Consider the following 17157-nt stretch of genomic DNA (forward strand, 5'->3'; position numbering starts at 1 on the left):
GAATGATCTCAATTTATCTTTATCGTTCGGTTCTATTACATTAAGTATGGCACTGACCAAGTCATGTTTGGGTTGAATTATATTTCCACTGACATGGTATCCGAGGTAATCCACTTCTTTGGCAGCGAAGACGCATTCATCTTTGCGTAGAGTCAGACCTGCTCCAGCTAAGCATATTAAAACTTTGTCCAAAATCGAGTTGTGATCGGTGGAATCCAGGCCATAGATTAAAATGTCATCTTGGAAGAAGACTACACGCTCAATATTCTTCAGGATGTCTGTGATGATTCTCTGAAAGGTACTGGCAGCAGAACATAACCCCAATGGAAGTCTCTTAAATTGATACGTGTCTTCAGGGGTGATGAATGAAGTATACTCCTTTGAATTTGGTTGAAGTTTAATTTGGGGGTAAAGGCGTGCGTCAGTCGAGCTTTGAGAATACTTTCCCACCACCCAAACCTAAAACAATCTCATTGATGTTGGGAAGAGGAAAATTGTCCATTATCACTGCCTTGTTCAAGCTTCTCGTGTCCACAGAGAAACACAAAGAGCCATCTAGTTTCTGTGTTATCACAACCGGAGATATCCGTTGTGTGGCTTCCACAGGTTCAATAATATCATCATCAAGCATTTGTTTGATAATTTTTTCAACCTCAAGTCTAGCAGATAGTGGTATTTTGCGTGCGACATGCTTGACTGGTACAACATTCTTTTTGAGTTTACTAACATGTTGATAGCCGATGGCCTCTCCTAACGCTATGTCAAATACTTTTTCGTGTTTGGTCAAAATGGTTTCCAAATCACTATTCTCACTATTAACGCACATTACTGGTGGGTCAGCCCTAGGATCCACTCTGATATTTAAGTCATATTGATGCAACCAACCTAAAATGGCAGGGCCATGAGGGGAAACATACATTTTACCATAGGTAACTCTACCTTTGAAAGTAATGCATGCCTCAAAAAAAATAAGGTACTCCAATGCTTGCCCTCTGGTAACCTTTCAAAATGACATCTGATGCTATTAAGTCAGCTGTACTACAAGAGGCATCATACAACTTCTTCGGGATTGTTGTATACAATGAACCAGGATCCACCATAAGTGATAGAGTTTGTCCATTTACATCAAAATCCGGTTTTGGCAGGACAGAACAATGTTGTCAGTACTATTAAGGTTATTGTCAGATGTAATCATCATGATTTCTGTCTCATCGTCAGTTTCGTCACACTCTATCATGGCAACTTTTCTAGTGGGATTTGCTTTACAAATACGTGCAAAGTGTCCTTTCTTTCCACATTTTAAACACTCTTTTGTCAAAGCGAAACAATTTTTAGAATCCGCCAAATGAAAAGGACTACCACATCTATGGCATGAGCGTGTATTTTGTTTATACCTGGTAGACATTGAGGATTTATTATAAGAAGAAGGGCCTTTGTCCCCTCTAGATGACAAATGTTGTGTTTGCTTTGCACCTATAACACCCCTGTAACCTTTACTTTTTATAGCAAGATCCCACAGACCCAAGCCTGCACCACATCTTCAATATTGGAAACCAAAGGATTGGCCAGGAACTCACCACCCTGCTCAACACACCTATCACCCCCGCAACTTTCCCAAATGCCTAGAAACACGCCGGAGTCAGACCACTACTCAAAAAACCTCACGCCGACCCCCACAAACTCAAAAACTACCAACTAATCTCCCTGAACCCATTCCCAGTGACGGTACTGGAAAATATCACCAACAAGCAAACTTATGACACAGCATAAGCAGAACAAACTACTCAGTGCCTCCCAAGCCTGCTTCTACACCTATCACCGCAACAAGACCTCCCTGATCGAAAACATTTATGACATCTGAATCCTCCTATAGAAACAGCAGCCCTGCTCATCCTCAACCTCTCTGCAGCGTTTGACAATGTATGCCGCAACACGCTTATTGAAAGGCTCCACCACATCAGAATCCAAGGGGATGCGCTCGGATGAATTACCTCATTCCTCACCGGAAGAACCCATAGGATCCGCCTCCCTCTGTTCACCTCCGAACCCACAGATATCACCTTTGGTGTCCCCCAGGGCTCATCCCTCAGCCTCACACTTTTCAACACATATATGACCCCACTGGAAAACATCGTCAGATCCCACAGTCTCAACATAATTTCTTATTCAGACAAAACCCAACTCATCTTCTCGCTCACCGATGACCCCACAATGACCAGAACCAACTTCCACAGATGCATGAGAAGCATGGCTGGCTGGATGAAGAAAAACAGGCTGCGTCTGAACACAGACATGATGGAAGTACTGATCTTCTGCAACAGAAGCAACACATGAAATGACTCCTGGTGGCCATGAGACATAGGACCCGCACCCACTCCCTCCCACCATGCCAAAAATCTCGGAATCATCATTGACAACAAGCTTACCATGAAATCACAAATTAATGCCATCTCCTCAGCCTGCTTCTACACTCTGCGCATGCTAAGTAAGATTTTCAGGTGGCTAGACCTGCCCATGAGACGCACAGTGACACAGGCCCTCTTCACCAGCTGACTGGACTACGACAATGCTCTCTATGTAGGAAATGCCACACATCTCTAACAGAAACTTCAGACCATACACAGCACTTCAGTCAGACTCATGCTCGACCTTCCCCGATGAACCTACATCACACCCTGCCTCAGACAACTCCACTGGCTACTCGTACAAAACGGATGCCAGTTCACGCTGCTAATCCACACACACGAGGCTCTACACAACCAAAGACCAGCCTACTATTTTGACCACCATCTAAACTTCCAACAACCTTCAATAATACTATGCTCTGCCTTCCTATCACTTTCCCATACTCCCCACATCTACCGAAGCAAAAGTGGAGGACGCTTCTTCTTCCACATCACAGCAAACACCTGGAACAGCCTCTCCATGCAACTCCAGACCTTCATCTCGCTTCCAGAATTCCGAAGGGACCTCAAGACCTGGCTGTTTAAATAAGCCTCTGGGACCTGCAAAGCACCTGGATATCCTTTAGGGTGATCAGCTGCACTTTATAAATCCTGATTGGTTGATTGATGAATCCTCCAACTGCCAGGATGTCTCAATGGCTGGCACCCAGCCCTTTAATGCCTTATGATCAGGATCTGCCCCTGCCATGCACAAAGCCCACAACCACTGACTGTCAAATGACAACCACTGGGGGAATCCTGTCTAGGCGTAGGATTAATTCTTCCTCCTTCCAAGAAAACCAAAAAGAAAAGCATGCGTTCATGCATTCTGACGTCTAACAGCTTGGGTTGCGGTGATTAGACGCACACTCAACATGCCGATGTGTGTAGGTTTAAGGGGAAAGAAAACCACGGGGCATATCAGCAAGACAATTATTGCCGCTTTAGCGGCCGTTTTTGGCCAGAATGTGGCGATAATTGTATCGCACTATTAGCAAGGTTGCACTATCGCGTGAATCCTTGCTTTAGCGCCCTGTCCATAAACGACCAGCTTTGCATCTCTAATGAGATGCAAAGTAGGCGTACCCTGCCAAAGTATCATGGAGAATGTCGCTAACCGACATATCTTCTATTATCAATGTGATTGCTAACAGGCTTAGCGATCATAAAAGTAGCACTAACTGCGCTTTACACAGGTTTCTTTACGCCTGCTGACAACCTGACATAGCCATAATATCCAATGGAAGGTGGATATTATGGCTAAGTCTGGCATGCCCTATTATCAAGTTATCACCATTCCCTGTGTGATTATCGCTGGATTACCAGTGATAATCCCACAATTTTTAGCTAACTCTGGGATATTTATCGCTTTTGAGATAAGCGTCGCTTATAGCGCGCTATCTCAGCGACAAATCCCTGTGATAGCCGGAGGTAATTATCCTCGTGCTGAGTGATAATTATCGCCGGAACTTGATGATATGCCCCCACATCTTTTAGTTAAGATGCAATATCTTTAAATATGACAGAAAAACATTGCACACTCATGCAGAATCGTTAACCCCTCATGAGCGCACAATGGGCGAAAAAAAGACGGCATGTGCATTCAACTAAAAATGAGAATGTCAAAAACAAGCCAGATGTTCCTAGGCAGTGATAAACTGTAACAAACTTCAAAACAGCCAACAGTAAGTCAGCAAGAATCTGGACTTAGCAGAGGGATTGTTTCACGTTGATGTAAATTAGAGCAGTAAACACTAGGCCCGAGCGAAATCTCATTTACACCAGCATAATCTGGTGTAATTTCTAGCACTTTGCAATTTGTTTGGTCCAGCTTTATTAGTGGGCCTCTCAGCTTCTTACTGTTTATGACTGGGCCTTCTTGTTCCAATAAGAACCCTCCTTGAGGGCGGACCATACTGTCCCCGGAGGGATACCTTCATCGACTCTACAGAGGGCTACACCCCCTCTCCTATCCCATGGAGACGGTGGTCAACATATGGAAGAGGGCAACGCGCACACTGGGATGGTGAGGCATATTGACATTGAAGGCCCCGCTTTGGGACCCATAACTCCTCCATGGTCTGCACAAGATAGAGGGATATAAAAAATGTTACCTTCTGGGGATCTCCAAACTGGATGACATATTTAGGGAAGGTGCAGTGATCCCATTTACTGTTTGCAAGCTGAATATGAGTTGTCAACAAGTCGATTTCTCGGGTACCAACAGATGCAATTCATACTAGGCAATTGTGAGGCCCTACGGGAAGAGGTGGTTGAGGAGTTTCCAGTGGAATACAGAGTGCTGGGTGCCCCCGGTTCTACTCCACACTCTTGAGTAATAGCCTTCCTTCACTTGAACCTTTGAGAGAAAGATGTGAGAGGGTTCTGGGTAGACTGGAGTACGATGACTGGGGGCAGGCATGTGGGCATCCTAGAGAGTTGTGTTTCGGGCTGGATTCCGCATTATCCAATTGAAAAATCCTTCATAGGGCATACTACACTCAGACCCATCTGTTCCATATGGGTCGGGCAACAGACCCATATGGAACAAACAATGCCTGAGCGGCTGCCACATGAAGGGCACCCTGATACACATACTGTGAGAATGTCTGAAAGTTTGGCCTACTTGAAATTGGTGGGTGATGGAACATCAAATGTTTTGGGCTACAAAGTTAGGCTTACACCCCAACTGGCCTCATTAGGCATTTGGGGCGAACAAACTCTGGACCGATATGCCAACCAGGCCCTGATGGTGGTGCATTGGGATATCCTGCAGTACTGAGGGGTCCCCACTATGCCAAAGATACGGGAGTGGGAGGAAGGCATGGATTGGAGTATGGGGGTAGAAAAACTGGTGTACCAGGCAAGAGGTTGCACACCCAAGGTCGAGAAGATCTAGGGTCCCTGGAGAGAAGTGAGGGAAGAGAGATAGTGAAGAAAATTGGGAGATGCTCAGCTGACAGAGGGCAGAGAGGGCTTGAGTCACAAGTTGAACTGGTGGGCTTTTATGTTGATGTGAACACTGAAAGGAAAACAACTTTGCTTGCTGAGCTGGTGTAATGTCCCGGCCCAGGCCTTGAGAAGATCTGTGTAATAACTAATGCATGTTTCGCTCACAAGTCCTCGACAATTAGGGAGGTATATTACACTGTTTCTTTTTCTCTGCAAATTTTGAATAAAGAGATTAAATAAAAAATAAGTGTAATTAAAAGTCTATGTGTATGCTTTATTCTTCTGCAGGTATAAGTACTAGCAGTGGTACTAACAAAGATGCCAAAGAAATTGAGCGTTGTTTTCAGAACTTGGGATTTGAGGTTTCGGTAAAAAATGATCAGACATGTGATCAAATGAAAGCCTTCCTGAAACAAGGTAGGAATATAACAAGCTGTGGCAGAAATTGTTGAAAATGTGACCAACATTAAAAAAACATTTCCTTTTAGGAGCAATTTACTCTCATTTACTTATTTATTTGGCAGAACGTAGAGTGGGAATACTTGTCCACTCATGATCACCTCGGAGCACTTTATTGAAAAGAATTTAGTTGGGTGTTAATGACAAAAGAACTATTATACAGTGAATGTGTTGATGTGGTATGCCCTGAATGATTGGCTCTCTCTTACATTGTCAGTGTGTGGGCTCAAGAAAGTGGCTTACTGGTTGAAAATCGGTGCTGCCTTCAGGGCCGGACATGAAACTGAAAGCAGCCCTGGCGAATTTCCCCAGACCAGCCCCTGTCCGTCCCGTTGTAAGTGAACGCAGCGAGCCAGCCGGACCACCACTAGGAGGGTTTAGCGATGGATCTCCCCCCAAGAAAAGTTTGGAAAAAGACAGACCAAAATGGTGCATTTTAAAGCATATTTTTCATTACATATTTAATGATATCAACTTTCAAAGTACAGTAAATAGTAGACGATAACCTTAAAGAGCACCAGGTTACCCACCCAGTCATCTGTGTACCCATAGACATCCTTACAGAGACCACCAAAATAGACTGAAACATACAAACCTCTATTAGTAAAGGGGTAAAGGGGGCAGTCCTTTTTGATCTGTTTTAATTTTTTTTAACATTGTAAGAAATTGGGGTTGTTGGTCGACTGTGGGTATGACAAAGGGGTGGCTTCTCCATTTGAGTGGAGGAGCGTTGCCCCACAAAGAAGAGCCCCAGTCCAGAGCTGAAAAACAACATGCATTTCCAATGCAATAGGTCTCGCGCATTTTGAAAATTAGAGCTCTTGATGTTAGAAATGACAATGGTTTTTAATTTTGTTTTGTTATAAGGGGTGAGGGAGAGAAGAGTAATATGCCGGCTCTGGCAAAAAAAGTAACTATGGAATTATATGCTCTTGAAGCCTCAAGATTTTAAACTGGACTGTGTATTTCACAAACATGACACATAATCCACAACCTTCTGGATAATCTTAGATTACAACACATTGTAGATCAAACAAAAAAAAAGCATGACACGTGGTGATGGGCATTGACGTCTCCAAAGTTTAATTTGGCACCGTAGAGTTGCTGATTGTTGAATTTAAGTGCTAAACTGGTACTAATGAGGTTAATCTTTTCCCATCCAGTAGTTATTGTTACAGATATTGTTTTTAGTAAAGCATTTTATGTGCAATAAAAACAAACTTTCAAAGTAAACATAGATGCACAGATAGACACACACAAATGTGCAAGCATGGATAGAAAGAAACACGTATACACAAACACATGCATAGAAATACACACATTTGGAAATAGTATGTAGAGTCAAGTGCACTGCTCGTTTATAGATGGTTTCCTTTTTGATGTTTTTTAGAAAATTATGGGTGCTCCACAGGTGACGTCCATCATCCCCAGACGTCTAAAATTAGAAAATGTGTGTGTTCCTAGTAAATCACTAGACCCATCCCTGTGGGCACTCCGTTTCACCTCAGCGCGAAATGAGGATTTCAACTCAGTTTCCTTATTCCAATTATTTGAATGTTTATTTTATACAATTCCAGCAATTATTATTCATTGCAAGTTCATCAATTCTTTTCCATGATTTTCATACGTGAGGCATTATTATAGTCAAATCGAATACATTTCGGGCATTCTGTCTCTGCCCTTCATCAGGGAATAACACTAAAAACAATAACAGAAAAAACGATAAGAAAATATGTTCCGTTGAATTATTTGAGTTTCCTATCTACGTAGTGTTAAGTGGAAATAGCCAGGTTCAGCCGCATACAAAGATAGATGCAGCCACACAAGCATACACACACACTTATGCACAAACACACACACAGGCACAAGCACATACAAGCACAGACACACGCTCACACAGACAAGCACATAAGTAAGCATGCACATACATATACAGCATTAACAAGAGGAGATACATTTACAAACTCAAACATGCATGCAGATATATATCAAGCAGACATACACAGGTACTCATATATACCTACGCATATGTGCACTTAGATACACATGCATGCAGGCATGTACGCACACATTTACACACACGCACTCTTGTGTTTCATGTCTCGCCCCTGTGAGGTGTCTTGAATGAAATATTTATTTCACATTTTTTACAAATGTAAGCATTTAAAGTGCTTTGATGGGGGAGCGGATAGATGGAGATAACAAAAGAGAGAGAAGAGTATGTGAGATAGAGGAGAGCGATGTGTAAAATATAGACGGGAGAAATAGAGATACAGGTTCAAAGAAACAAAAGCTGTTAAGGACAGAGAGCGAGATGGGGCAACATGGGTGGATGGGTACATTCAGGTAGATTCATGAAAGAGAAATCGGCTCGCAAAGGGCCAGATTCTCAGAATCTGGCCCTTTGTAAGCGCAATTTTTGCATTTGGGATTCATCATCCCAAATGCAAAAATCGCTAATAGCGAAATCGCATATTTGCGAGGAATTGCATTTAAGGAATCTCTATTTGAGATTCCTTAAATGCAATTCATTAACCAATTTTTTTTGCGAATTCGCTATTACTTGGCGCTATTTACCACGAATTGTAACTTCGTGGTAAATAGCGAAAACTTAGAAAAATGCACTTCAGTGCATTTTTCTAAGTTGCATGTTACACACACACATGTCCTTTGGACATGTGTGTGCGCAACACATGTGTACATTTTCATTTCAGGGGTGCTACAGGGTGTCCTTTGGACACCCCTGCACCCTTGAAATCGCATCCTTATTTGCGATTAGCAAATTGCTAATCGCAAATAAGGAATAACTCCCCATTCATTCCTATGGGCCTTTAGGAATGAATGGGGAGTTATTCCTTATTTGCGATTAGCAATTTGCTAATCGCAAATAAGGAAGATGTAGGAATCGCAATATTTTTTGCAATTCCTACATGAATCCCGTTTTGCAAGTCCTTAATAGCGATTCCTTATGAATCGCTATTACAGACTCGCAAAAAGGGGCATTGATGAATCTAGCTGATTGAGAGCAAGAGAGAAAGGGGAGACAGATGAAGACAGGTGAGAAAAAAGGCTGAGGTGAATGTGTAAGGTGAGGGAGAGGTGGAGGGAGAGAAAGATGGGTCAACGGGTAAAGAAGCAAGACGGAGCAAGAGAGAGAGTGGGAGGAAAAGACTAGAGGATGTGTAAGGTGAGAAAGACAAAGAGGTGAGAGAGAGATGTGGAGACAAGGGATAGGGACATGTGAGATAGAAAGAGAGATGGAGGAGAGAGAGAGGGAGAGATTGGGAGACTTGTGGGCTGGCAAATTGGGAAAGAGGGAGGATGGATGTGCGAGATTTGGAGAGAGAGAGACACTTAGAAAGAGAGCATGAGAAAGTGAATGAGAGATAGGGAAGCAGGGTGTATGATAGAGACACAGATCAGGGCTGTGAGACATACACGCTATTTGTTAAAATTACCCTCACACACCAAAAGGGCCCTTGGTGTCATGCTTCATCATCGGGGTCTTCCCGCCCCGCTGCGGGACAGGCGTGCTGCGACTGGCGACTACACTGGAGCACTTTGATTTTGTAAGTGCTATGTGAGGTGTATTTGAGTGAGTGTGGTAGGGTCAGGGGTGAATGGCAAAGTAATGTTAAAAAATACCTGGCCTTATGGATTCAAAAAAACTTTATTGGTCATAGGCTGGTATTAATAAAAACAGTGTGTCGGAGAGTCAAAGCAATTAATGTGCTGATTCTCCTTGTAAAGTTAACATGTTTCAAGGCTTATGGCAGCCCCTTCATCAGGACAGAGTAGATCCCTCTGACACTCACTGGTTGCTATCAATATGTGAAAAGTGTATATACAAGTGAATTAAAAAAATTATACAATACCTATTGGTATAAATATATGTTTGATTTAGCTCTATCAGTATTTCAGAAAATAGGCCTGTAAAATAAACAACACAGTTACTCTCCGTGCGCTTCCCAATGCGCAGGTATAGGTCACCTAAGGAAGGAAAAAGGTGACACATAGTGAATTCACTATATAAAGGTATATTATAGTTAAACAACGGTGCTGTGACCTGTTAGGGTAAGAAAAGGAAAAAAGACAGTACATAACGGAACACACACACGTAACAGAAAACACACACTCTATATAGTGAATACTCGAGTGGGTTGTAATAGGCTGAAAAAAGAACATTGGCGTGAGTTTTTGTACATACGAGCAAGGTTAGGAGTCAGTGTCCCAAGAGCCATCAGGTCGAGAGATATTGAGAAATTCTCATCTGTTGGTATAGTGAGAGGGAAAAGAAGGGAAAAAAAGGATGACCTTGACTCAATGGTGAAATAAGGTCAAGTCATTAGCAGTTTGATGGTATTCGTGGTTGTTGCCAGGTCCTCCCTCATGCGGCTATGCCGTACTTACTTATTTGAAGTCGTAGTTCTCGCCTCCACTCTCTTCGGCGGCTTCAGTGATGTGAGTGAGAGGGTGGAAGGCAGCCGATTTATGTGCTCGATAATTGGTCCATCACTTACACCTGGCCGTATTCTAACCGGGCGAAGTGAGTACTGAGCACTAGAAGGCTCACGTCAGAGCGTAAAGGAAGGTGGTGGCCATCTTGCTTTTCCGAAACACCGTAACCGAAGAGAAATATGAAGTTACGTTATTAGAGTGGACTTTAAACATTGGTACAGCTTAGGTCCAGCATAATGTAAATAAAATTGGAGCTCTGAAAGATTGAGAATATACGCGGCATGTGTGCCGACCGGCATAAGGGCATAGAGGCACAGTAGTTCAAGGTAGACGCGACAAGTCGGCCATTTTGGAGTGGTCTTGATCGTGATATACAACCCAACTGTGGGTTCTGTATAGCTGAATCGAAAAGAATATTTTAACTATTTAACGGGGCAAAAGGTGGTTAATAATGAAAGTGATGATACACATACATGCATTATGGAAATATGGTTAGTAGCATGCACCCAAACAGCCCCCTAGGGAGTGTTCCCTATGGTAGTAGGTCTAATCTGTATGGGGTAATCTAGTGGGGAATGTGGGTGTGAAAATGTTTCTGCGGTATCTCTGCGGGCACGATACCCCACTCGATGGCCCAGTGTAACTTGTAGAACTATGTCTGCCATGAGGCAAGGTCATTCAGGAAGTTGATCCGGAATGATACTCGTGTCATACGGTTATCACATAATTATCAACAGGTTTATGTTGCTTACTGCACATCCAAACCACTCATTTTTGTTCTCATGTCGTGATGTAGACCGTGGGTGTGGTCAGATTACAATACACTAATGTTTGCTCAATTGTGCCCATGGTATATCATCGTTCAGCCCAGTGATATGTGTCCCTATACGGAACACCCAACGTTGTTCTTTTTCTAGAAGGTATTTTTCGTTCGCCACATGTTCAATAACGATCCAGCGAAGATCCTTGATGTCATGACCCATTGTTACATAATGGTTTGCCATCTTCGTCGTATTCTTCTTGCAGCGAATATTGCTCTTATGTTCGCCGATGCGTATTTTGACCGGTCTTGACTTCATTCCTATGTATTCCTTGGCACATGGGCACGTGATCAAGTATACAACGTTTCTGCTGTTGCAATTGGTAAATGCACGCTGCTCGCAAGTGGTGCCATTGGAAAATGTTATTGTTTTGCTTTTGTTGGTAAGTTCGCATGTGCTGCATGAGGCGCATGGATGATGACCTTGTACAGAATGTAGTCTTGTCATACATGGGTTTTCGGTTGTTCTTGGTCTCGTGTGGACCAAAATGTCTCTCAGATTTTTACCCCTCCTGTGCGAAAACATGGGTTTGGGGAAGTCGAGGGTTCCACAATTGAGGATTTTCCAGTGTTTATTCACTATCTTGGAGATCTTATCTGAATTAGTGTTATAGGTTGTGACACAGATGGGACGGGTTACCGGTTCCTTAGGTGAGGTGTTCTCTAGTAAGGCTTCCCTATTGTTGTTTCTCGCTCTTTTTAGGCCTTTCTGTACAATTTTCTTGGCATAGTTTCTGTTGAGCAGTTTCTCTTCCAAATCAGATGCTTGTCTCTTAAACTCAGACACATTAGAACAGTTTCTTCGGAGTCTGAGGAATTGCCCGTAGGGGAGATTGTCCCTTCAGGTATCTCGGATGGAAGCTATTGTATAATAGGAGACAGTTCTTGGCCGTAGGTTTGAAATGGGTATTGGTTTTGAGTCTACCCTAATCCGGATAGATATTGAGATCTAGAAAAACGAGATTCTCGTTTGATGCTGTTTGAGTGAATTTGAGGAATCTATCTTGTTGGTTCAGCCACTTCATGAAATCCTCAACCGATTGCCTGTCCCCCTTCCATATTACAAACACATCATCGATGTATCGTTTCCAGGTTACTAACTGATCATGGAAGGGGTTTTGTTGATGTAAGATTTGTGTGGTCTCTAGATGGTGTACAAAGAGACCAGCCAGGCTGGGAGCAAAGGTGCTCCCCATGCTGGTCCCGTGTTTCTGTAGGTAGTGTACCCCTTCATAGAGAAAGAAATTTTTCTTTAATGCTAGGCTGATGCATTCCATGACCACACTCCTAGGCGTCTGGTAGTCCCAGGATGTAGAGAACAGGACTTCCTCAATGATTTTGAGTGTTTCACAGTGAGGAAGACTCCTGTAGAGGCTCTCGGCATCCAGCCCAAGTAAGAGGTTAGTATTAGGGTCAAAAGGGAGATCTTCAATAAGTTGGAGTACTGCTTTAGTGTCTTTTAAATATGTATTAGTGGCCTGTACTATGGGTCTTAGAAAGGCATCTGGGAACTTTGAAAGGGGTTCAAGAATCGATCCAATGCCTGATACAATGGGGCAGCCTGGTGGATATGCTGCCTCCTTGTGGATATTCGGTATTGTGTAGAAATACGGTGTTGTAGGGGTTTTCTGGATGAGAAAATCAGCTTCTTTTTTCGAAACCCAGTCGTGCGCTGTCGCTTCTTCTACCATCATGAGGATTCGAATGCGGACTTCTTCTGTCGGATCATCCCGTAGGATCTCATAGTTCCTTTTGTCGTTGAGCAGTTTTTTACATTCTCTGTCGTAGTTTTGTTGTGTTTGAATGACAATAGCCCCACCCTTGTCTGCCAGTTTTATTACAATTTCAGCGTTATTCGCCAGTTCACGTAAGGCATCTTTTTCTTTCTGTGAAGTGTTTTGGAATGTATCAATCTCATTGGTTGGTAGATGCGCTAGGTTCTCCATGGCGGCTTTTTCAAACGTCAGTATCTCAATGGGTACTGTGGAATCTAGGGGAGTAAAGGTGGACTGTTGTCGTAATCCCGTGTCCACTCTAACAACGTAACTTCATCTTTCTCTTCGGTTACGGTGTTTCGGAAAAGCAAGATGGCCACCGCCTTCCTTTATGCTCTGACGTGAGCCTTCTAGTGCTCAGTACTCACTTCGCCCGGTTAGAATACGGGCAGGTGTAAGTGATGGACCAATTATCGAGCACATAAATACGCCACCTTCCACCCTCTCACTCACATCACGGAAGCCACGGGAGAGAGTGGAGGCGAGAACTAGGACTTCAAATAAGTAAGTACGGCATAGCCACATGAGGGAGGACCTGGCAACAACCACGAATACCATCAAACTGCTAATGACTTGACCTTATTTCACCATTGAGTCAAGGTCATCCTTTTTTCCCCTTTTTTTTCCCTCTCGCTTATACCAACCGATGTGAATTTCTCAATATCTCTCGAACTGACGGCTCATGGGGCACTGACTCCTAACCTTGCTAGTATGTACAAAAACTCACGCCAATGTTCTTTTTTCAGCCTATTACAACCCACTCGAGTATTCACTATATAGAATGTGTGTTTTCTGTGACGTGTGTGTGTTCTGTTATGTACTGTCTTTTTCCTTTTCTTACCCTACCAGTTCACAGCACCGTTATTTAACTATAATATACCTTTATATAGTGAAGTCACTATATGTCACCTTTTTCCTTCCTTAGTTTACCTATACCTGCGCATTGGGAAGTGCACGGAGAGTAACTGTGTTGTTTATTTTACAGGCCTATTTTCAGAAATACTGATAGAGCTAAAACAAACATATATTTATACCACATAGGTATTGTATAATTTTTTTAATTCACTTGTATATACACGTTTCACATATTGATAGCAACCAGTGAGTGTCAGAGGGATCTCCTCTGTCCTGATGAAGGGGCTGCCATAAACCTCGAAACATGTTGACTTTACAAGGAGAATCAGCACATTAATTGCTTTGAGTCTCCGACACACTGTTTTTATTAATACCAGCCTATGACCAATAAAGTTATTTTAAATCCGTAAGGCCAGGTATTTTTTAACATCACTTTGCCATTCACCCCTGACCCTACCTCACTCACTCAAATACACCTCACATAGCACTTACAAAATGAAAGTGCTCCAGCGTAGTCGCCAGTTGCAGCAAGCCCCGTCCCGCAGCGGGGCGGGAAGACCCCGATGATGAAGCATGACACCAAGGGCCCTTTTCTTGTGTGAGGGGTATTTTAACAAATAGTGTGTATGTCTCACATCCCTGGACATACAAGAAACCTCCAAGAGGTGGATCTCTTTGTTTTCTAAATACATTTACATGGAGGAGGATGCATCCACCTGAGTGCTCTTCAGCGCTACCTCTTCACTCCCTCAACCTTGATTTTTGATAAGAGACACAGATCAGCCAGAATAAAATGTTTGCACAGATCATGGAAGGTAGAATGAGGAGCTGGGACGGGGTGTAACAAGTGAGAGTTAAGGGCACAGAGCCACTGCACTTTTCTCCCAAATACTGCACTGAGGCAGGATCTGAATCTACGGTCAAGTTTTTATTTCTCTTTGAGGTTTTTTAACAGGCACGTACAGCCAACAAGCTTGCCTACAGCTGTTGTTACACATTTCAGGTAGAAGAACTGGAAAAATACAGTTTTGCCTAGGCCTTCAGTAAGTATATCCTTACACCCAGGGCTTTAAGTGGGCCGGGTCTCATCGGGTCTGAGCACCGGCAGTTTTTTAAAGGGCAATAACAAAAATCAAATGTCCCTCCAGGAATCATTTCGTTCAATGTAAATATTCAAAATACTGCCACATTCGTGATCAACATTTTTCATTAAGCAGGAGACAGTTAACCAATCCAAATAGCTGTCTGTATCAAAAACAAGTTTTATTCTTGTATTCACTTTTGTTCTTTCTTATTTATATTTTCTTTATACTAGGCAACACACACATAACCAGGAGAATACAGTTGATTACAGTAGTGTGAAATCACCATTTGCCACAATTATGGATTTAGGTAAATTGCCATAATACGAGACAGAATCACAATCATATGCGTATTTGTATATACTCCAATTACAACATATTCGCAAAATGGTGATAGAGTGTCGACGTTTCGGTCCTCCATTTGCCTATCCAATCCTTAGGACCATCATCAGGACGATGTAGTTGCACAAGTATATATCTAGTGAGAAAACAACAAGCTACAACTTTAAGGTGTTCCCTGCATATCAAATCCGATTATGTTGCTTCACACATCAGGACAACAAGTGCACCCATATAAAACCGGACTACCCAGTGACTGAATTTAAACCAAAAATGTGACACACCCAACGAGTGTGAGACAGAACCACGTGAGAACTTATTGCATACCAATAAAGTCCATTTAAAAACCAGTTAAAAGCATGTCTGAACTTAGATATAGCGTCTATTCACCTTATCCTAGGTAATTCAATCTCCAAAGCAATCGGATATTAGATCACTCGACAAGCTCCTCATATAAAAATCTGTAATATAACATAGCTTAGTGAGCATCTGAGAGGTTCCATTATTTGAAAAAAGCCAAAAGGGCAAAAAGAACAAAAAGAACCCAAGGGTACTTACATAGTGGACCCAGAACAACATCAGTGACCTATAAAGCAACCATGGTAGAACTTCAATACCCATATATTACGAGGCCTCCGGGTTGTTTGCGCTTTATAAAACCCGATTAATAATAATATTGCAATCCAATATAATCATCTAGTCATATACCAACACCTCAAGGTGACTAGAGGAATGAATACTCACTGATTAGAAGCGAAGTTTAACTGCTGACCTAAGTATAAAAACAGATGGTCACAGTAATGAAAAACAAATCGGCCATCTCATCACCCAAAGCGCTGAGCGGTCTCACTAAGTATTAGGACTTACTAGGATAGAAGACTGGACACGTCTGAAAAGATCGCTCCCTCGACCCTGCTCCAACGAGACCGAGTGACCCAAACGCCGGCGGCACCATCTTTTCAAACAATCATTTCCACGTCTTTCTCAGCGCGAGTTCTGACGTCACCACGCTGTAATTGAATTTAGCGGCCATCTTGTAGTGGATATACGATAGATATGGAGGCCAAAGTGTATTTAGATGTTCGCGCGATACTCAAGTTATATCCAAATCAAAGCCAGAATTGTGAAAAACCACAATTAAATGTATTCTAGAGTCCCATATTATGCATGGAATAAATCGGACCTATCAAAAAGGCGCATTCATGCTCAGCGTGTGATTTAACGTTACCACGCTGTTTTATGGGTGGCAGCCATCTTATAGTGGATAAAAGATATATGGTATAAGTACATACGTGTTATTAATGTGAAGCCAGATGACAGAGTATGTCATAATCAAACGACAAATACAGAAACCCACAATTTATCTGTATCGTATGGTCACATATGACGCATTTCAAATACCAAACAATCCACCATCTTCCGATTTTTGCTGAATACGTGTCAGTAATCAAAGGGATCTAATGTAAAGTCGCTAGAGTATGCCACTCAATAAGCAAGTTCAGTCCTTTCTCCACTGTTTTATATTTCCAAATACACTTGTTCTCCCTCTGTGTGAGCAAATAATCCACATTGGTACATCTTCTAGTATTTCTGATAACTTCCAAGACAAACCATTTCATTTGTGTAGGGCTATGGGCAAATTCTTGGTAGTGTTCTACTAATGGTGCAGTTAATACATTGCACCGAATACGTGATTGGTGCTGTAAAATTCTTTTTTTAACTGCTTGAGTTGTTTTACCAATGTAGGATAAATCACTGGGACACTGTATACAATAGATTACATTTTTGGTTAAACAGTTTGAGTGGTCACGTAGCACAATTTCATTTCCATTGAGATTACACGATTTTACAGTCAAAGTGGTGGCACAAGCAGTACAATACCCACACGCATAATGGCCTATCACAGGTGGCATTCCCCATAAATTCTGCAAAGTAGTGGGTACTGGATCTTTATATGCCCTCACTAAGTAATC

At 42.5% G+C, this 17157-nt stretch overlaps 1 protein-coding gene across 3 annotated transcripts in view; it reads left to right on the plus strand.

Annotated features, from left to right (window-relative positions):
- The window catches only part of LOC144755184 (caspase-7-like), a 236097-nt gene that overhangs the window by 61890 nt on the left and 157050 nt on the right, over positions 1-17157 (plus strand). For 2 of the 3 annotated variants that reach the window (XM_078643842.1, XM_078643843.1), the window contains exon 4: positions 5685-5813. The exons of the other annotated variant lie outside the window; for it this stretch is intronic. In XM_078643842.1, coding sequence (XP_078499968.1) covers positions 5685-5813 — 129 coding nt within the window. The remainder of the gene's footprint in view (positions 1-5684; positions 5814-17157) is intronic. 3 annotated transcript variants of the gene reach the window in all.

The sequence above is a fragment of the Lissotriton helveticus genome, chromosome 5_1, assembly GCF_964261635.1.
Source record: "Lissotriton helveticus chromosome 5_1, aLisHel1.1, whole genome shotgun sequence".
Taxonomy (NCBI): Eukaryota; Metazoa; Chordata; class Amphibia; order Caudata; family Salamandridae; genus Lissotriton; species Lissotriton helveticus.